The 22,786-nt window shown below is 38.2% G+C and overlaps 1 protein-coding gene across 2 annotated transcripts in view; it reads right to left on the bottom strand.

The window, feature by feature from the left end:
• Positions 1-1,374: 1,374 nt before the first annotated feature.
• NECTIN3 (nectin cell adhesion molecule 3) overlaps positions 1,375-22,786 on the bottom strand; it is a 91,017-nt gene continuing 69,605 nt past the window's right edge. The window contains exons 6-8 of one of the 2 annotated variants that reach the window (XM_084843357.1): positions 15,124-15,262; positions 13,538-13,622; positions 1,375-8,140 (exon numbers count right to left, since the gene is read on the bottom strand). In XM_084843357.1, the coding sequence (XP_084699483.1) occupies positions 7,967-8,140; positions 13,538-13,622; positions 15,124-15,262 (398 nt within the window). In that variant the 3' untranslated portion in view covers positions 1,375-7,966. Of the gene's footprint in view, positions 8,141-13,537; positions 13,623-15,123; positions 15,263-18,153; positions 22,140-22,786 lie in introns of those variants that run through there. The other variant, XM_084843356.1, reaches the window with a different exon arrangement.

The raw sequence follows: 22,786 nt of genomic DNA, 5'->3' as shown, positions 1-22,786 counted from the left end.
TCCCATGGGTCCAGTCGTATGACTAGGACATCTAGAAGGTGCTTTGATATTCTGAAAAAAAAACCAAGTCTGATAGGAGCTGTAAAATCCCAAGTTAATTAACCAGGAAAACTAAAGCAAACGCTTTTATCACAATCCACTCAAGGTGCCATATTTAACACCCTGGAACTCAGTTACCATTTCACACAGGACAACAAAATAAGCTAACATAAAAGCACACCTTAAATGTCAAGATACCTTACATTCAATATATGTTTTAAAATTTAGAATGTAAATTATACACGAAAATGTTAGAAAAATAGTAAGGTATTAAAAATGAAATGTTTGTTTTAAAATATAATCTCAAAATAAGAACTAGCTAACACATTCCAAGATATATATATTCTAATTCCTATAAACCATTCACACCAAGGACTCAGAATTTGGTAAGCAGTATCTAGATGAGTTTTCATTTAGCCAATGGACATATCTGTTGTACAGTATTTTAATCAGACCCATATTCTAACATTATAAGTCGCGTGTTCTTCCAACTGTATGGTTAATACATATCGTAGTAGTAGTAGTAATTATTTACTGATGAGTGAAACACAGGTTGTTACTTGGAACTGATCCTGTACCTCTGAATTTGCTGCTTTCTCCAGAAATGAGGTAGTCACAGTTTCTCCTCCATTTCTTTTTCTGATCCTTTTATCTGCACTTTTACTACCTGCTATGCAGCAAAAGCCTCGTGTGGCACAGAGTGGTAGACAGCAGTATTGCAACTGAAACTCTCCCCACAACCTGAGTTTGATCCCAGTGGAAGCTGGGTCTCAGGTAGCCGGCTCAGGTCGACTCAGCCCTCCATCCTTCCGAGGTCGGTAAAATGAGTACCCAATTGCTGGGGGAAAGGTAATCACGACTGGGGAAGGCAATGGCAAACCACCCTGCTACAGTCTGCCATGAAAATGACAGCGAAAGCGGCGTCCCTCTAGGGGTCAGTAATGACCCGGTGCTTGCACAGGAGGAACCTTTCCTTTCATGCAGCAAAATGTGGAGTCCCATTTTCATTACAGCAGATGGAAGAGGTGACCAAGCAGAAGGTCTGGGAGAAGAAATTGATGGGATAAATAGCTGTTACTGTTTCCAGAAGCAGCTTCAAACTTAAAAACATGTCCTGCCAGTCCAATATAGATTCTGGGATGGATTACTTTGTGGGCAAAACTAGAAGCGATGTTAAATGCATCTTTGGTAGATGGAGCCACAGGGTGAACCTGAGCCAGTAACCCATTGAGCGCAAAATGGGAAACTGAGGCAAGTTAACTTAGTCTCAGCACAAGCAGAAAATACCTTGATAAATCTCAACTGATAGAAGAGAGAGAAGTAGCACAGCTTGTACAGATTGAAGTTGATTTAGTTGTAGTAATAGTCCTGTTACATAATCACCAATACACAACACAAATGTTGTTGGGCCTTGAATTAGCAAGAATGAAAAAAAAGCCTTGACACTTTTAAAAAGCTCAGAATATTTCACCATAACTTAGAGAACAGCAATGTTAAACAGAAATTACTTTAAAGGTAGCCAGAAGCCCCTAGGTTTTGGTAAGCCCTAACAGTAAGCATTTTATTATGAAAATATTTTTGCATACCACTAGATGTTTGTCATTTCACTAAAACGTGCACTGGTGTTTCTTAAGTTTTTTGTAAAGCATGGCTAAATACAAGATATCTGAACTGTTATCTGGCCTTTGTCAAGGTTCTTATCTTCTTTTTACTATCCCATGTGACGCAAACTCTGACATTTCTCCAGATTACCATGCAGCTAGACAACTGATCTGATAAGCTGTAAAACCAACTCAACAAAAACCATTTTGGCCAAAGCCTGCAAGGGGCAGAAAAAATGCCTAGTATTTATAGACACAGCCTGGTTCATGGTAATCCACTTGGAATAATGCTGTCTATACTTCACTGCAAGATGACCAACACAAACCAAACAATCGGGTGGTTGGAGCACCTTCTCTATGATAAAGGATAAAACATATGAAGCTTTTTGGTTTAGAAAGATGAGAATGCATGGATAGAAGTTTTCTCCATCTCATATTACTAGAACCTTGGCATCATCCAATGAAATTTACAGGTATAGATTCAGAAAAGGCAAAAGATATTATTTCACACAACACATTATTGAATTCACTGCCACACAATGTGATGACCACTAACTTAGATGGTTTATAGAGGGATTAGATGAATTCATTCAATCTTTATTAGTAAAGATGGCTATATGGAACCTCAGTGTTCAGAGACAGTTTGCCATTGAATGCCATTTGCTGGGCAGCATCAATGGAAGAGGCTATAGCCCTGCTTATGGGCTTCCTGGAGGCATATGGTTGCTTACTGTGGAAAGCATGATGCTGAACTAGGTGTACCTTTGGTCTAATCTAGCTGAACATCTCAGAATTCAAACCCTTCACTACCATAAATAAAAGTACAAATCACCCAAGAAGTAATCAGGTAATTGGATTGCATTATCTTCATGATGTTTAGCAAGTGATGTCTCAGGACCATCAATGGTCCATAGCATCTTCTACCTTTAAATCAGTGTAGGAGATAAGGATTCTCAAGTGAAGAGGATGTTTTTCAACACATTAAACCGGGCTACAGAAACAAAAAAGAGCCCAGCGATCAGCGAATGTATTCTGAATATTGCTCTTAATTAAATATTTATTTTAAACACACATATGCTCAATTTTGCATTTCAAGAGTGACATCAACTGGCATGTCAGAAATCTGTTTTGCAGTCATAAAAGCAGAGCTTTTAAGAGCAGAAAATTGAAACAAGTATTGCCAGCAGACTAACAAGATTTATTTTCCCAGTAGATAAATACTGCATTGGAAAATATCTTTCAGCTTGGTAATGAGGAAAGGCCTTACCCAACTGTTAAACTTTCAAACCTGTCATTACTGTGACAAAAGTTAACTACAATAGCTTGCCAAGAGCAGCCTTTAATGTACAGCAAAATTAGGCAATGTTCCATTAACACTAAACATATTGGGTTGGATCCAGAGTTAGTTATACTTAAAGGAGACCCATTGAAATCAGTGGGACTGAATAAATCTGGATCTAATCCACTGATTCCCAAGTTTTCCCAAAACACTGGTAAAACCACCATGTTGATAAGGTATTACTTTATGCATTTAATTACAACTGACCAGTGCTCCGTATCAATTATAAATTCTCAAATTACAGGGTTTAAGCCAATGACCTTTTGCAAGACATTCCACAATGCAGAATACCTACAGGCTCAACAATATTTAATGTTTCACATGTTTTTATATTGAGAATCTTAAATGTGATGTCATTCATGAGGCAACAGTGTATTTTTTTTAAAAAAATCCATACTACAACAATCTCTTTGCCCTAAAGTAGTAAACCATAAAGAAGATTATATTGTACAATGAAATGTAATTCACATAATATGTAAAAGGTACCCTCCTATTGCTAGATACCACTAGGGAGAATTATTTAAAAGAATTATATCCTGCCTTCGTGCTTCATAAGAGCCTACAAGACAGCTTACAATAAAATTAACATATAACAAATATAATAATATATAAAGATACATTTAAAAGGCAGTAGTGACTGCAAAAGATGCTTTGCTCCAACTGCTGTTCTTACCATGCTCTGTAAGAATAATGGTACTTAATTTCAAACAAAAGGAAGAAAAAGAAATTAATGGAATTTATTGTCATGGTATATTGCAAGGGCTAAGTGGGTTAAAAGAGATCAGACAAGTTTAGGGAGGACAGAAAACAAGCAGTAACCATCATTACAAAGATGATGAACAGACACAACCTCATACGCCAGGGTCTTGTAAAATGCCAGAAGCAAAATAAATAAATTGAGCGATGCTCACTCCTTATAGCCCACAGCTGCCTGTATATTTTCTTTAAAGTGTTCATATCTATTATAGGTTATAAAATCCACCAAATCTGGATTCATTTTAAATGATGAATTCTGTCAGCAGTACGGCTGGCTTTCACATTCTTATGTGTCTATTTAGAGTATTTCCATCCCAGTCTTCTTTGTAAAGGTAGGGAGCAATCATTGGTTAAGAGTAAACACAGAAATACATAACAGAATAAAAGGATAAACACCAAGCAAACCTCAAACACACACAAGTCAAAGCCAACCAGTATTCCAGGTACCATTTAATTCTTACAAGTGCGATCTGCAACACAACGTTGCGTATAACCTCCCAACCTTAATAAGCATGCCCTTGTTCAGGGTGATAGCCAGCCATGCCTTCCACTATGCTGGGAAACTATGCTGTTAAGGGCTCAGGCAAACCAATTCACCCCCCTCCTCTGGTTCCCCTCCTTCCTTTCCCCCGAAGAACTGACACAAAATTGTATGGCTGCTGGTATCCACCGAGTATGTTCAGTCCCCATCAGGCTGTCTTTTTTGGGGGGAGGGGAGGGAATGCCTTCTTTATTTTTTTGTACCTCAAACCTCAGGGTTCCCATGAGCATGTTGATATCTCCTTGTTTCTCAGCGGCCCTATCATTCACCGTTAAAGGGAATTATAGGATATTAAAAGCTTTCTAAACAAAAATGGGCTTTACTGTCTCCTAAAAGAAAACCAGCACAACTACTTTGAAGGTTGCGACTCCTCAATACTACCACCCCCCTTTAATGAGCATGCATGACTTCAAGCATCGGAGGAGCAATCCTATGCGGATCGATGGTTGCCTCCAACCCCGGGGGTGACTGCCTATCCAGTGCAGGGCGGGAGGAGTGGATCTCATCCTTGTTCCCCCTGCCCTGCTTTCACAGCTAGACAGCCAATTTTGGCTGTCTAGCCGCAGGACCTCAGGGCGCAGGAAGCGGAGGCCAGATGACACATAGGATATGTCATACTGGCATTTCCGACCTCCCTGCCCCCAAGAAAGCCCCGTTTTTGCCGCTCCGTGCTGCTCTTCAAGCGCGGAGCTGCTCTGCACTGCCTAAAAGGTGGTGCAGGAGGGAGTGGGGGTTGGTTCTCTAGGAAATGACCTACCCTATGGCCATCTAGCCACTGACTAGTGGCCACAGGATTGCACCCCTAATGGACATGACTGATCAAAGAGGGAAAGACCATTTCTATTTTGCTAAAGGATACCAAATATAGGCTGTGTATGTAACAAACAACCATTACTTCTAACAATTTGCTGAAACCACAAATGAAGCAAGATTACGTGGAAATGCACAAAACTGAATGAAGGACAGTTAAATTACCTCCAATGGGAGTTCTTTGAGTATGCCTCCATGCATTCATATAGGTAAGTGTTGAATATTGTATTTCCCTTGCCAAGAAATATTGGGTAGCATATGGATAACAACTGAAGGGAATTTTACTTTTACATTTGTATTGTACGCAATTAAAATTAACACGTTGAACAGCGATTATATCCATGACAGTACATTAGGAAAGGCAATTTAAAGTACAGATTTTTAAACTGCAATACTCAAGTTAGAATCTGAATGAATTAGTCAAATATTCATTAAATAAAATGAGATTATAAAGGATGATCCTTTCATGGTATCAATGTACTTCACTGGTTGCCACAAAGTGATTGTGTTTAAGTGCAAATGAAGGTACAAAGGCTACAATTGCTAGAAATCTGACAAAAAGCAGCACAGCGCAATGCCAATCATCTTTTGCTTAATGTTGGGCAGAATTTAGCAATACAATCCATACCTTGAATTGGGCTTAGTGAGGAGTGCCTTTGAACCAGAGGTGCCATTTTTCCCTTTTACAAATTTACCTAGTGACAGCAGGGACAGCTGGCAGCAATTGCCACAGTATGGACCCTGCTGGGCTCCGTCCCTGCCATTACCACCATGTTAGTTAAGTTTGGAAAAAGGTGAAAGCAGTAAGGGGGCATGTGAAATGGGTCAGGTTCACATTCCAGAGGAATCTAGGCCAGATTTTTAAAATATCTGTGTATGAGGGGAGCCTCCTGAAAAACAGGGTCCAAGCCCTTCTCTCCTTTTCAGGCTGCATTATTAGTTTTGAGCACAATACAGAAATAAGAAATTTAAACGACTATATACAAGAGCTGAATGAAAATTGTGACTTCAATATGTAATTTCTTCAAGCAAAATGAAGTTGGCACATTGCTAAAATATTAAAAGCTATATTCTTTGTTTGTGTGTTTGTTTTTAATTCAGAACCAGCACTACACTTTTAAGCAACAAAAATGTGAGCAGGTTTTTAGTGCTTCAACAGAATGCCAAACCTTAACTACTGTGTTTTTAAACTATCAAATTAACCTTTAAGACTTCATATTCGTTTCAGAATTCTCTAATCTCTCTACACCTATCTTATCCATTTTTTCCTAAGCTCTGTGTTCATCCTGCAATATGTAAGCAAATATACAACTAAAACAGGCTATACTTCATTACATGTATCACTGAAATGCCTTTCTGCTTTGTACATTAGAATCAGTGACTTATCTATCCTGTTTACATAATAAGCTATATATTAGTATTTAATTTGCATTTCAACATTACTTGCAATTTATTCCTGTACTTACCTTGAGCAATATACTTGAAACTCTGTTCAAAGACCTATTTGCATTTCTATAAACCCTATGAAACATTTAACAGTGCCACACAAATAAGAAAACTACTGAAACGTAGGCTTGTAGATTTACATTTCTCCCACTCCCCCATTATTGGCATCATGTAAGAACACTCTCCATTTATGTTTGCAGATCTAAAAAAGAAAACTCACTAGGTGAAGTTAACCTTAAGCTGTACTCAAGAAGTAAACAAGCACACACAATAACTGTTGATGCATCTTGCAATGGATATGTAAAGGCTGAATGTGGGAGCCCTTTATGGCTACAGAATTACATATAATTGGACCAAAGGGATTAGCAAAAAAATAGTTTCAGGAGAAACACTGAATCCAACTGCGTTGCCAATTAAGTTTTCCACCCTCATTTGAAGAACAAAATATAAACAAAAACAACTTAAATTACTGTTATCCATTATTCTTGCTACTATGTTACTTTTATTCATCTTTCTGTAGTACATGAAGCCACTCCTTCCCTTTTCAATATTCCAGTTCTTATTTCTGCCATTGCTAATTAAGCAAATGACTAAGAAAATCTGATTCAAGTGAGAAAACATTTGTGAATGTGAATCCTGAATTTTTTTTCTGTTGATTTAAGTGACTCTGTTGCATTTATGAACCAAAGACAAGATACTGCCTACTGGCCTAAATGTCAGAGGAGCACACATACTGCCTATTTATGAAGTAGGCAGCATGCACCAGCATTTTGCAAGAGGCAGCAACTAACAAACCAGTTACTGAACACTTTCTTTCTGAAGATGGAACTAGTCGATATAATCAAGCATGGCTGCCACCAAAAGCAAAAGTCCATGTGTCCTCCCTCTCTCCCGCTCAGTAACATATACTATTACAAAACAGATGATGTTTATGTCATCATGCTGCGACTTCCCATATCCCCTACAAGTAGTCGCCAATGAAGTTAAGGAGGGATGGGGTTAACTTGTAGTAGCAAACATTATAGGGGAAAAAAGAGGAGATTGCCAGTAGTCATGTATGCTTGTTAAGCACATATGTTTCAAAAAGAAAGAATTCAGAGGAACCACTAGGGACGCATTCAAATGTCATCTTCATATGCACATGTGAACTACAAACGAATAAACTCAAATGTCTTAAGATACATTAGCATGTCACAGGTGACATATTTATAATAGTAACTTATAACAGTATTAAAGTATCAAGAACCACTGGTTTCCAAGCATTTATGATTTTTGCTACTATTCCTATTTCCCTTGCCTCTTTTTTCACAAAGTGAGAAAGTGAAGTATTCACTGAATCTATAATATCTATTAACTACAAATCCATATGGTATAAAACAGTTATTAGGCGAAGTCATATTCTTTTCAACATCAGTTCACAAGTGAGAAGTCAAGTCACACATAATGTTCCCTAGGATTGATATATATTCTTCCATTGCCAGGATTTTGATGCTTCTTGTTCCAGTCTTTGCAATTTGTTTGTTTGAAAGCTGGATACATTTGCTGGCGGCTGTCTTGAGCCAAGGGATTTTCATCTTCATAGCTAAATTGCCTGCAGTTTATCATCTTCTAAAAAAATAATAATTGTATCATGTATTAGTCATCCATTTGGCTTCTTCATGATATTGCTTTCATCTGAAAAGCTGTGCCCCTACATCACAATACTAATTGAACTAGATAAACTAAGGGCCACAGAATCCTAAATAATCAACTTATAATCATAGAAATATACACACATACTATATTCAGTTCCATAGATATGTTTGTCAACACGCCATTTAAGACAGCTTTACAATACTTCAATAGAACAAACAGATGCTATAATTTGATAGCCTCTTAACGTTTAGTATTCTTCAAAATCCAGTATTACTTAATGCTTGTAAACTTCATTTTAAGATTGCACATGGATGCAATCTACCATGCTAAGTGGAATAGTACAGACAAGCAATTATTAAGCAGAGAAGTGGCAGGTTGGAAATGTGAACACCCTATTCACTCTAGTAGTTTCATCACCTCATATGGCCTCCTCTTTCCCCAAAAAACTTTGGGGAAAGGACATCAAGGCCCAGTTACATGTTTATATGTTACATATAGTTTGCCTTTAGCCTTGCTCTTTGCAAGGAAGAGAAGAATAAAGACCTCAAAGATGTACTGAGAGTAATTTATTGGCCCAACTTTCAACAATCCATGCAACTTTTCTTCAGGGGCAACTTGTTTGGTCCATTGAAAGGATAGCTAATGCAGCATTGTATACTATCTCAGAGTTTGCTTCATTTTTTGTTTTAAGTCCATTACTTTCTTTGCACTGCAAGTTTCCAACTTCCTTTTCTCTGTATTGATTTTGAACAGAGAAGTTTTTTCTGGAGGGATTTTTTTTACTTTGTAACTTTTAAATAAAACATTGTACAACTGTGACAATTATTTTTAAGTAAGGTCCCATGGCAAGCGACGCTAACGAGAAAAGGAGTCCAAGATGGGTGGGAGCTTTTAAAAAAGGAAATTCTCAAGGCACAATTACAAACAATTCTAACAAGAAGAAAAGGTGGAAGACAAGAGAAGAAGCCAATGTGGCTTCACAAAAAGCTTAAAGATGACCTGAAAACAAAAAAGGACACATAGAGGAAGTGGAAAGAAGGCCAAGTAACAAAGGAAGAGTACAGGCAGGTAGCACAGAATTGCAGGGATGGCGTCAGGAAGGCTAAAGCGGAGAACGAGCTGAGGTTAGCGAGGGATGCTAAAAACAACAAAAAGTCTTTCTTCAGCTACGTGCATAGTAAAAGGCAGAGGAAAGAAATGGTGGTTCAGCTATTAAATAATGATGGCAAAACGATAACAGATGACAAAGAAAAGGCAGAGGTGCTCAATTCCTACTTTGGCTCAGTCTTCTCCCAAAAGAGGGTCTATGAGCCCCCTGGCAAAGGTGAAGTCCAGGCTGAAGGGGCAGGATTGCAGCTTGAGATCGATATGCATATGGTCAAGGAACACCTCATTACTTTGAATGAGTTCAAATCTCCAGGGCCAGATGAACTGCATCCTAGAGTCATAAAGGAAATGGCAGAAGAACTCTCAGAAACGCTGTCTATTCTCTTTGAGAAATCATGGTGGACGGGTGAAGTGCCAGATGACTGGAGGAGGGCTAACGCTGTTCCTATCTTGAAAAAGGGTAAAAAGAAGGAACCTGGGAACTACAGACCAGTCAATCTGACATCAATCCCTGGGAAAATTCTGGAGCAGATGGTAAAGCAATCCATCTGGAAGCACCTTGAAAACAATGCAGTGATTACTCGAACCCAACATGGATTTATCAAGAACAAGTCCTGCCAGACGAATCTGATCTCATTTTTTGATCAAGTAACCTCCCTTGTGGACCGTGGGAATGCTGTAGATATGATATACCTCGACTTCAGCAAAGCTTTCGACAAAGTGCCCCATGATATCCTGATGAGCAAACTAGCTCAAAGTGGGCTAGATGAAACAACGATCCGGTGGATCCACAGTTGGCTACAGAATCGGACTCAAAGAGTGCTGATCAATGGGACCTTCTCAAACTGGGGAGAGGTAACGAGTGGGGTACTGCAGGGCTCAGTCCTGGGCCCAGTGCTCTTCCACGTTTTTATTAATGACTTGGAGGTAGAGGTGCAGTGAATGCTGATCAAATTTGCAGATGACACACAATTGGGTGGGACAGCTAATACTTTGGAAGACAGAAACAAAATTCAAAGTGATCTGGATAGACTGGAACGCTGGGCAGAAAACAACAGAATGACATTTAATAGGGATAAATGCCAAGTTCTGCACGTGGCTCAACAACACTACAAGCAAGAAGGATCTTGGAATTGTTGTCAATCACAAGTTGAATATGAGCCAACCATGTGATGTGGTTGCAAAAAAGGCCAATGCTCTTTTGGGCTGCATTAATCAAAGCATAGCTTCCAAATCCCAGGAAGTACTAGTTCCCCTCTACTCAGCACTGGTTAGGCCTCATCTGGAGTACTGTGTCCAGTTCTGGGCACCACACTTGAAGAAGGATGCAGACAAACTGGAGAGGGTTCAGAGGAGGACAACAAAGATGATCAGGGGACTGGAAACAAAGCCGTATGAAGAGAGACTGAAAGAACTGGGCATGTTTAGCCTTGAGAAGAGAAAACTGAGGGGAGGTATGATAGCCTCTTCAAGTACGTGAAAGGTTGTCAAGAGAGGAAGGCCAGGATCTCTTCTTGATCATCCCAGAGTGCAGGACACGGAATAATGGGCTCAAGTTACAGGAAGCCAGATTCCGGCTGAACATCAGGAAAAACTTTCTGACTGTTACAGCAATATGACAATGGAACCAATTACCTAGGGAGGTAGTGGGCTCTCCCACGCTGGAGGCATTCAAGACGAGGCTGGACAGCCATCTGTCAGGGATGCGCTGACTTGGATTCCTGCATTGAGCAGGGGGTTGGACTCAATGGCCTTGTAGGCCCCTTCCAACCCTACTATTCTATGATTCTATGATTTACTGAACCATTCCACACTAAATGGCAGTCAGGATCCACTGGTGTTTCATTCAGTAAACATCAAGATGTGATTCCCCAAGGACTTGGGGATCTGTGGCTACAATTCCCAGGCCACATCCCCTAGTGTTCAGCAACATGGATCTTTCTTTCATTCTTTGGGCATTTATTGTGGAAGTCACTAATAGAGCCCTGCTGTCACAAATGGTAATGCAGCTCTCAAGGACAATATTAAGTAATGCTGAACAGGATCCAAGTTTCAGAACCCTTCATTTGAGCTTTTGGTCTGATCTCCACATGTCCATGGCTGAACATAAGCTGTTCCTTACTACAATGCACTGTAATTCCTTCTGGGGACACTGGAGAGGCTGCTGGTTCTGGAGCCAACACTCCCCACACCCATGCACAGTTCCGACTCACTAATTGACCAGCCAAGGCAAGCCCAACCAGCACATCGCCTTTTTTTAGTTCAGTAGAATGCCATAATTTTTGAGTCACTGTACATTACTGTACTTTGCAAACATGCACCCTGAACATAATGGACAGATGACATACGAGGGTGTTATTGTCACTTATCAAGACAGAATGGAGAATAAAGTACAAAAAACCCTAACTGTTTTGTCTGAAGATCAAAACCAATGTTTTGCAAACCTTTGGGAGTATAGGAAAGAAGCAACTTTATGTGTAGATTCTACTATTTTGAATTGTAATTTTGGGTAATTTGGGTATAACGGATTTCCAGTTGTTAATGCAATTTATTAACAAAATCATTCCAGCTTTTTATTTGTTGTGGATGTCAAAAGTCTGTCTGTCTGTCTCTATTTGTTTGTTTGTTTGCCAAACATTATAAAGTGATTTGACTCTCTCATGGAGTAATGCCTCTCACGGGGTAATGTCTCCCATATTTTGATTGGTAAGCATATTTTGCCTGGGGTTATTCTATTTCCTTTGATAAAACAATAATATAAACCAAGTAAATTTTGCTTCATAATGTACTAAAAAAATGCAATCGCTTCCATGATCCTGCACGATTACTTCTGAATGGTGTATGAAGGGGGCCTGCTGACTACGTATGATCACTATTAGATCATGTCTAGAACTTTTAATCAGGCAGCCTGAGCCACAAAACAAGTTATGTTCTAGCTAAACCTATTATTCCAGTTAATGTCAATAGGACAATGGCAGCTTGTCAGTCTGGACTAGCCTATCAGTTTTTTGGGATGCCTAGTACTTCTTTTGGATAGCCCAATCACTCTACTAAGAGAACAGAGCTGAAGACAATTCCTTTATTCTTATCATTATTTCATTGGCTTAAAAATACTAATTTGGCAAACACATTCTCCCTCACCATGGTGTAAGTAATCAGACTTAATCATAGAACAGTAGAATCACAGAATAGTAGGGTTGGAAGGGGCCTACAAGACCAACCCCCAATGAAATGATCCCTCTGGAAACTCCCAGGGCCAAGGCCTTGTTGCAAACCTTTGAGTTATGTCTTCAGCCAATATTTGAAATGCGGGAGCTGTGGATGAGAATGACAAATTCATAGCTACAGTCACCCCCCAATACATGAGCCCATAGTTGGGAGATTTCATCTATCATGTGGTGTTCTGAGCTGGCTAGCAAGATGACCCCTCATTTTAAAGCAAAGGCTAACTGGAGTTATCACATCCCTCTGATGCTGTTGGTTCCTGTAGCCATAAAAACAATATGTTCTGTAGTGTTTCTTGGTTGGCTAATAAGGATACAGACTATGGGATCTGGGGGCGGAGAAATGAGTTCACTGCTTTTTAAAAATAGCAAGCATGAGTGGTCCTGGCTGGAAGAGCCCATCCTCTGTGCAACAGGCAATTTACTTTACTTGGCCCAAAATCTGAAAAGCCAGTTATGGTGGTAGGTCCATTATAACTAGTGCTGGGCTGGATCATTACTCTTTGGGGGTGGGGAAAAAATGCCTACCAAGATTGGATTAATCTTCTGGGGAGGGGGGTATAAGCTTACCATAGAGATGAGATGGCCAAGGGGTTTTCTTCCTTTTTAGCAACAACCGCAACAACCACCTTTGCTGCCATTCTGCTGTTGTTCTCACTGAGATTCTTGAGGGGAAGATAGTTCCCCCCAATTCCTTTCCCAGTTACTACCTTCAAATATTTTAAGAGAGATATGCGTCCAATTTGACAAGAGGCACATGCATTTTACACCCTAGAATCTGTACTGAAACGCATAATGCAAAGTAAGAATCGGCCCTTAAAACAGCTTGGGAGAAGCTCACGTCATTATTTCACAGTCTGTGATGGGAGGTGAAACACAGCGTCTTGCCTGAAACAAAGACTGGTATTTTAAACTAGCGGGAATATACTTAGTAAACTAATTGGTTAAATAATGCATGAGCAATATATTCATTCCTAGGAGATATTCTGTAGGTATATATACTTTCTTCTGGAAGTATCATGCTTGATCAATAACTTACTGGAAGAATTATTTCTTTCTGAGACAGGGAGCGAGCTCTTTCCTCATACAAAGAGGGAGGTTTCTGTGTTGGTGGAAGATCAATCCTGCATTAGAAAACTTACAGTTTAGTACCTACCATTGGCAAGATGATTGAATCAAGTTTAAAGTATCAGAATTGCAAACAAGCATATTTGATATTTCCTCTGTCATAATGGAGAGTGTAATTTCACACTAATTTCATTATACAAATATCCCACTCTGCCAAAATTATTCTCAAATGGTATAACAAACATTAGTCCAAACAACTCAACAGACACGTCATCCATAACCTGTAGAAAGGGAGAAAATGTGCATCATATAAATGGAATGATCCATGAAATCTGGAAAAGGACATTTTTACTTCATTTCCTCCTATCAGAAATAATTCTACTAGACTTATTTTCAAGACTTTTAAAGTAACTCAGGATATAAAATTGGTTATATTAATATTTCCCCAGCTCATCTAAATCTCGGAAGAAGTCCATACAGCAAGACACCTCTGCATGATTGTAGTAGCCAGCAGTTCTAATAGTGGCTGTAGCCACCTGCTGAGATCTCCATCCAACCTTTATCAGTGATGCCACAATGGCTCAGTTGCTTATCTGCCTTGGTCCTTGCTCTATGTGGAGAGGATACACTGCTGGAAGGAGGGTGATCCAACAGTGATGAATTCTGAAACAGTTTTCTACAGGTGGTTGTAGCAGCTGTTGGATCTGCTTGCTGCTTCCAGACACCTGGAAGCTTCGAAGTATGTGGAACTTTTGTTACTGGCTCTCGTGCGAACCCGAGTTATGATTATGTGCAGTGGATTGCATCCATGTGAAGTTTTAGGAACAAGATCTATCAATTCACCTTGTGCTTCAGGTGTAGGAAAGACATAATGCCCAATGAACCTTTGACCTACACAAAGGGTATACTCTGCACCAGTGTTAATGTGAGAGTCAAAAGGAGACAAAATGGTAGATTTAGAAAAACATTTAAGAAACTATTGGAGAATTAGGAGAAGCAATATGATTTCTTAAGTCTAACTATATGTTTATTGTACAATGTAAAGGGACATTATCTTGGAAGCTAAGCAGGGTCCGCCCTGGTTAGTACTTGGATGGAAGACCGCCTGGGAATCAGGCTTCCTGCACTGCACAGGGGGGTGGACTTGATGGTCTTGTAGGCCCCCTCCAACCCTGATTCTATGTGTGTAATATGATATTAAGGATTTTTTTCAAGCTGCCATCAACATTTGCACCAGAAATATGAAAGCCAAACTTTACATAGAACAGGTAGTTAGCTTTTACCACTAATGTTGTAATTGGCATTGCTTAGGGAGACAGATACATATTCCTTGATTTCTGATGAAAGCAAGATCCTTAGATTAGGTATATATTTTTAGAGTGACATATGTTGACATTTTATATAATCACTTCAGGGATTGTGCCTCAAAATACATTAGTACAGCAGAAAGTCAGGAGAAAAGGGGAAGAAGAACACTTGTACCAGAGTAGGGCTTCACACTTCTACAAAGCAAGAAGTTTATTCAGTTAAAAGCAAAACAACAAAAACAAAACTTACATTTTGTCCAGGTAACAGGACCTTTTCTTTCTGGGAGTCAGCAGTACTGTCACAAAGATGGTAATGATAAAGAGAGCAAGTACTGCTCCTATTACAGCCCCGGCTACAGCTACAGATGATGACTGCTTGAACGGAACATCTGAAATGTAATTCAGCATACATTATGATTTCAAGCGATCTTATTAAAACTCTTCTCAAATTTTGGCAACAGAAATGTAGTTGGCTGCCGTTAAGAATATATTTTGTGGGATCTACAATTTAGCATCTCCACTACACTTGAGTCATCAACAGCTATATAATGCTAAAAATGATTGCATGAGGTACAGTTTGAATGCACAGATTTAAGCTTTTAAAAGATGAAGAACAGGGAAGGCAAAATATGTTGACAAGAAAATGCTTTTCAGTTCTTAACTCACAAGGCATTAAGAGTTTGAGACAACTGCCATAAACAATTTCTGGAAAAGTAATTTTTAGCATAGCAAAAGCTTTGTATTTTGATCTGTGAGTGGAGCCATTTTTATGACTGTGCATAGGCAGGACATACAAACATGAATGCAAATTTTATTGAAAGTCAGTCCATTTTAGAAACAGTTATTCTAAAGTTTTAAGAATGGCAAAGGCATAAGCTACTGAAGTTGTACTTGCCAAAGCAACATTTGCTTATTCAATATGCCTGAGATAGATCACTATGTTATGTTCACTGAATTGATCTGGTTTTTCTAACAGATGTATGTACAAAGCTATGTTTTTCATACAAAGCAGTAGACATGGGTTTATTTTCCATAAAACGTATCAAGCTACACTCCTTTAAGTCTCTGAAAGCTGTAGAATATTCCAGTGACATAGGAACGAAATTGGGAATTGTACAAAGTACAACATGGATAATCACAACTTTCACTGCTTCACTGTGGCACAACTAGACCACGGTGCCAGGTCAATAAGAGAATTACCTTTTTACATGAAACCCACATGTTCAAATGATGGCCTAAACACATCAGAATGACTTACATACACATTGCTTTCAGAATTTCTTGACAATGGCCTTAGTATTCATTAGGTTTTTTTCTGTCTTTGCTGTACCGCAGAACATTCCAGCGCATGCAGTACTTTTGCTTTACTGAAACAGAATATTACCAAGTAAAAAGTTTTGGATTGCTTCAAAAATGGCGATGAACAACATTCTAGTAATACCCTACTTTGAAAGGATAGGAACTTTGGCAGCATTTCTAAGGGGAAGAGGTTGAAGTTTTTGATGGATTGTAGACCAAGGCCCCAATCCAGTTACAATGTTAGTCACTAACAAAACAGAATAGTTGTGTCCCAGATTTTTTCCCCCTTTTACAAAATGCTGCTGTGGAGGATGCAATCCAAAGCAGCAGAAGGTGGGGCTGGGAAGCTTCTTAACCCATCCCTATCTGGCAGTTTTCACCCAAAAGATCACCCCAATTGCTTTTCATCCAGGGGGTGAAAATGTCCCCCATCCATCAAAAAAGAAGCGTCAGGATCATTCTATACATGACTATCGTGTAAAGTTTGGTCTCAACTCCTATTGAAACCAATGAGATAAATTAGCCAAGGCTAATGGAAGGTCTGTTACTTTTCAGGTGAACTGAAACAGATAAACATTAGCTGGTTGGTGCCTAAGTATTCGTACTACAGAATTCCTACACACACACACACACACACACGTTTTCATAGTTATTACAGATGATGTATGGCCTGCCCTTGTTTGTTCTATGGATGTCCTTTCTAATCCATTTATCTATTCATCACTCAGCACATCTTACCTACTATAATTCTTGATGTAAGCTTGTGCTTTATTATACACTGAACACAATTTGAAACCTGTACAATTCAGAATGCTATCACTGAGCAATTCAGTTTAGCAGCTTGTAATATGAATCGGCTGAAGGCACATGAAGCAATTGTACCAGTGACGAAAGCAGATCTGGCCCTGGAAACTGCCTGAATGGGAGACTGTCTGGGAACCGCTTGCAAGCTGCAAGTTCAGCTCTTTTGAAGAAGAATGGGGATAAGTGCAATTACAGATGTTGGAGAAATTCGAGACAGACTAAAATGAGCTCGGATTTCTAAGATCCCGACCTACAGAATCTGCTGCAGAGCGACCCCCTCAGGCCGTGCAGAGACCATGGACTTTTGGAAGTATTTTTTTACTTTCCCAAAATTTACACATATTTATTCGTAGGAAAATACACACCTTTCTGTAGAGGAAAAGTTGAATGGAATGGGGGACAATACGCTAAATGTTCCATACTAAGGTAAATAAATTATGTAAATTGTTATGCAACTTCTTACATAATTATTTGCATATTTTTCCACATGACAAAATTTATTTTTGCATCTGTCTGAGAGTGGACAACGGAACAAAATGTGCCTGAAATCCACGAAACACAGATGGAGCAAGTTTTACATGATCCATATCCCTAAGTGCAATAAATAATGACTAGTAAAGAATGAAAGTCTGGAAGCTTATGACTGAATAATGACACTCAAGCCATTAATTCAACAATGCTCAACAAAGCAGATTGCAAAGAATACTTCATAGAAAATGTTTTCCTGAACCCAGCCTCAGATTTGTGTAGGAGAATCAATGGTTACAACAGAACACCCGAAAATATACATCTTTTTTGCTACACTGACAAAATAAAGACAAATATGCTTTCAGCACACACATGTGATTCCTCAGAATATAGCTAGGTACTATTTTGTCCCGAGTTGATACAATTCGGTGGCTTCTTAGAAAGCTTCAGCCAGTAGTCTGGAACAGGTGTTTTATTGGTATGCTGTGTTTTTTGCAACTCTGTTTTATTCATTTCTGGGAATTAAACTAGTGTTAACTGACCCTAGTCTTAATTAATGTTTCCAAGTATGCTATTCATGCTAGAGAGCAATTTTGAAATCAGTGTCTACTTGTTGATTAACTGGACAATGTTTCACAAGTAAGCTAGTGTAGAAGTTATACAATTCAACCCATGCATTTCCTTGTATTCCAAATGGAAGGTACTCAATATAATAAATTGGCATTTATTATTCCTCTTTTAAAGACAAATTAATAGTTAGTGGCACTAAACAATCGAAGTGCTCCAGAGTTAACAGTCCACTATAATACATAGTCAAGACAGAGATTTCATGAATAGTCCACTCTTCTACAAAGGCAGACTAGTAGTTATGCCCCAAAACAAAGGAGAAATTTGGACGGGTAGATTTTTGTTAGCATCCTTAAGAAGATCTACTCCTGTTTAAATATCCCTTCCATTAATGCTAAAGGCATACTGCCAGCTACAGCAGCAAAAGGTTTCTAGATGCATTTAGAAATATTAGTACAAAAATCTTGGTGCTATCAGTTTTTCTACTATGCCTAGATTCTATTTGTTGAGGACTCTCACATCCTACTTGTAAGCACAGCCATTTGAAAACAAGACCAATTAATAATTTGCTTCCACAAGGAAACTGATGGCTACTAGTCATGATGACTATATTGCCTCTAGTATTGGAGGCAGTATCTCTCAATACCAGTTGCTGGGAAAACATGAGAAGAGTGCTATAATGCAAATGGCCTGTTTGTGGGCTTCCCAGCAGCTTGTGGCCACTGTAGGAACAGAATGTTGGATTAAAATTTGGCTTTTTGTCTGATCCAGCAGGGTTCTTCTTATGTTCTTAAGTTTTTGTGACGTGTGTATAGAAAGTCTGTAAGTCACAGACAAAAGTTGATAAAAAAAAGTTGATAAACTATCACATTTGGCCACTTCAAGCAAAACATCAGGAAAAGCTGATAGGTAAAAATAAGAAGTAACCTTAGTGCTTTCTCTGCAACTTAACCAGACTGTGGACTATGTAAGCAGTTACTATGTAAGTTGTTTGTAGAAGAGTTTAGTTTAATACACAGTCTGTCCTTTTTTCAAAATTTTCAAATGCACCAAAATACACTCAGTAGTTAGATGCTGTACAGAAGTACTATTTTTCCATATTCAGCCATCTCATTTTCTAGATTATATCCACTCATTCAACAAACTTTATATGTTTCATTTTATATGCCTTTCACTCATTTATGCATATAACCTGCATTCAAGAAATTAATTTAACAAAAGATTTATTTCACACAACAGCTATTCATACTTACAACCAGTTCTCTATTTACACCAAACATTAGGTAAGAAACACTGCAACACTGAACATCTTAAACCTATTACGAACCTCTTCATATTCAACTGTAAAACTCTTTTGATAAATTTAACAAACTTATAATAAAGAACACAGAATATTAGGTAACTGCTTCTAGATTTGAGTGTTACAAGAAAGTTTTAGAGGGCTTACAGAAAGTATGCCACTATAGATTACAATGGAGATGTTCCTAAGACCACCAGCTACCTTAAAAAACCAACAAAAACGAAACAAAACACACACACAGTTTAGGACCTGCTGCAAGCTTAGGAACTGATCAAAAGTTAACTGAATTAAGGATTTCAGCTAGTGATGAATCAGATCCATGAATTATAGGAACTCATTTGAGTTCACAGGCAAGCATGGTTTAATAATTTTACTTCCAAATGCACTGAAGAGACACTTTGGTCAAGTAAAATAACGTTACCACTTGAATTATCAATGTGATAATGTGTAGAAAATCAGTTTCATGTATTTATAAATACTAAACTGCAGTCACATTTTTGAAGACATAGCAACCAAGTCACAGTGTACCGTCAAAACTGCACCTTAATAAAGATACTGTACTCACTGAAAAGCTCTATAACACTGTAGATCTTTTTGTAATGTGATCATATCACTTCAAGATATATATTGGGAAATAGGTGAACGGCATTACTTGTGTGTACTCAAGCTGCTGAATTCATCTAATATTTTATATTCCTTAAAAAAACACCCTCCAACTTGTTGAAACACACACTCTTCAGTTTTGAACATGTTTAATTAGAATAAAGTCTTCACATGCTTTAATGGGACTTGCTTTTAAGCAAGTATGCTTTCAACTACTGTTAGGATCCTACTGGTTGTGCTGTATTCTCTGCACAACAACTGCATTCATTTTTTTAACCTGTGTGTGTGATATTTTTAAAGCAGCACAGTTGCCCCATTTCTTACATCAAGGGAAACAAAACCCTTTCTTATATATTTTGTTTTTTTCATCTATTCAACTATTTTCTTTAGTATTACGTTTTTCTGTATCATTACATTTCTTTTCAAGCTGCATACATGTCTCAAAATGCCTCACAGGAGTTATACCATTAGCTAGTATATTTTCTGTTGCAGTGGACATCTACACTGGTCTTATCACACACACTTTATCTTTCTCTCTCAAAACAGGCATTGTTTTCCAGAGTGACATATGCTTACAAAACACAGGTTAGCATAATGAATAAGGTTATTCTTGCATTTGAAGTTTCCTTGTTCTTTAGTCAACTTTTTTTTATACAGCCCACATACTTCTTGTAACACCACCAAATTCTGTGAGAAGTCAAGTGTTTATTTCTTAAAATGCATCTTGACTCAAATATGTAAGTTGCATCCGGGTTTCAGCTCAATGCATTCCTATTTGTGTGCTTAATGAACATTCTGTAAAGTGCTTAGGGAAACCTAGCATTTCCTGAATGTTACTTTTTTCTTTTAGGCAGGGGTAAACCATTTGTACTGAAGCAATATTTAATCAATCTTCTAGAACGGACTCATCTGGAAACACTGGAATCTAATATTCCAGTGCTTGGAAATAAAATGCAGTGTAAAAATATAGTGTTCCTGTTAAGTTGCAAGATTTGTTCATTGAAAAGTCCACTGCAGCAGGTTCAGTGCAACAAGTCATCCGTAAAAGGTACCACCCACTACAGTATCTAATTATGGCAAGGCTCAAAAATGTAGAGGTATTAAATTCTGTGCAGAACACCTAAAAATAAAGCTTTGAAAAAACTGTGCCATCAGAATAGTTCATATCACAAATATTACTTTTGTAAACAAAATGTGCCTTAGATCAGCTCTGTTTTTGAATCAGTTTCATGTTACCTTTTAGTAGAATTATAGGTCAAAAAGTTATATCAAGATCATTTTGATCATAAACGTGTAGTCACAAGGAAAGACAGTTGCTTCATTTCAAACTTTTTATAACAATTTCATTTTTTCCACTTAGCACTTCGTTCTTATCTTGTGCTATAGGCCAAATAAAGCGCTATATTAAAATTCATATCTTGTGAAAGACAGTAGTACAGCATTGAAAAAAAAAATCATAAAGCAGCTTCAATACATTTAAATGAGGTTTTTACATTTCATTTGTCAAGTTAGAATATAAAAAGCTTGAAAATCAACTTCAAAAAGCTTATTCCTCAAGAAAAAGTATAAACAATCTGAAAGTGATCTGCTAATGAAGGAGCTTTATGTATAGTCAAAACTTGAAAGTGGTCATTACACATACCACTCTTTTCGGGATATTACAGAGCCATCTACATGTGAGACTAGGTCATCTTCGTTTTCATCGTAACATTCATCACCCAAGTATTTCATTCCCAGTGTTCCACCTTCATAGTAATCCATTGGTCTTTCATACCTGTCCTGGTACCTGTTAATAGTGTCTACTTTGTTCCAGTCTGTTTTTTCAGATTCTCCCAAGTAGTCTTTAGTTATATGACTGTTCACTGGATGTTTTATTTCCTTTTTCACACTGTCAGGGTAAGAATCCACATCCTCTACCTGGAGGGTATCTATTTGGGACTCCTTTTGCATATCTGATGGTGGAATGTAGTTCTTAGCGAAGTAGTCACCACGGAACGTCCTCCTTCTCCTATACCAGATAACTCCAACCAAGACACATACAAGTATCAGGAAAAGAGCCCCGCCCACTGCACTACCGATGATGGTGCCCCAATTGTCTTCCTGAATTGCTGGCCATGGTGATGTTGGAAAAAGCCTTAGTTTTGGCTGAGTTGCTAAACCTGTGATGCCATCAGTTGAAGGAAGCCATGGAATCGTGGGTGGTGAGGTGGTAGTAGTAGGAGGATCTAATGAAAGAGCAAAGAGATACACAAGACACAGAAAAGGCAGAGAAGTCAATGCAAACTAATTTAGTTAAAAGCTGATAAGAAAGCACAGTTGATGAGTAAGTAAGTGTACTTTAACATAGTTTTTCATTCTTCACTTAATTTCAAGGTTGTTCCATTCTTTTGGTAGAAAGAACACACTTAATAGTAAAGGAACAGGTTTTGGACAGCTTACTGAAGTATGAAAATATAGTTTACTCTAACAATTGTTTCCATGCTGTTTTAGAGCAAGCATGGATTAATTCCATCAGCTGAGAAATACAACCCTTATTTTCCAAGTCAGAGTTAAGAACAAGTGAGTGAAAGAAATAATGGATAATATATAATTTTGGCACATTGTTAAAGAATGAAAAACTATCAGTTGCATGCCAAAGTTAGCAAATATGATTTTAACCTCTGCCCCCAAAATATGGTGGTATGGTTCAATTTGGTAGTTAAGACTTATAAATAAAGAGTTTGTTATACACTTCCGTGCTTCTGAAATTCTTACTAGTACTGGAGAAACATTTGGCTCTAATCGTTTAAAACAAAACAGTGAAGCAAGACAAAACATAAGTAATTAATTTCTCATTTCAAAACCACGTGATTTCTGGAGATTGTGTCAAAAG

This window comes from Heloderma suspectum, chromosome 3 (genome assembly GCF_057233095.1).
Source record: "Heloderma suspectum isolate Gila_16-S chromosome 3, 16-S_ref, whole genome shotgun sequence".
In the NCBI taxonomy this organism is placed as follows: Eukaryota; Metazoa; Chordata; class Lepidosauria; order Squamata; family Helodermatidae; genus Heloderma; species Heloderma suspectum.
This window is presented reverse-complemented; position numbering and strand designations above follow the sequence as displayed.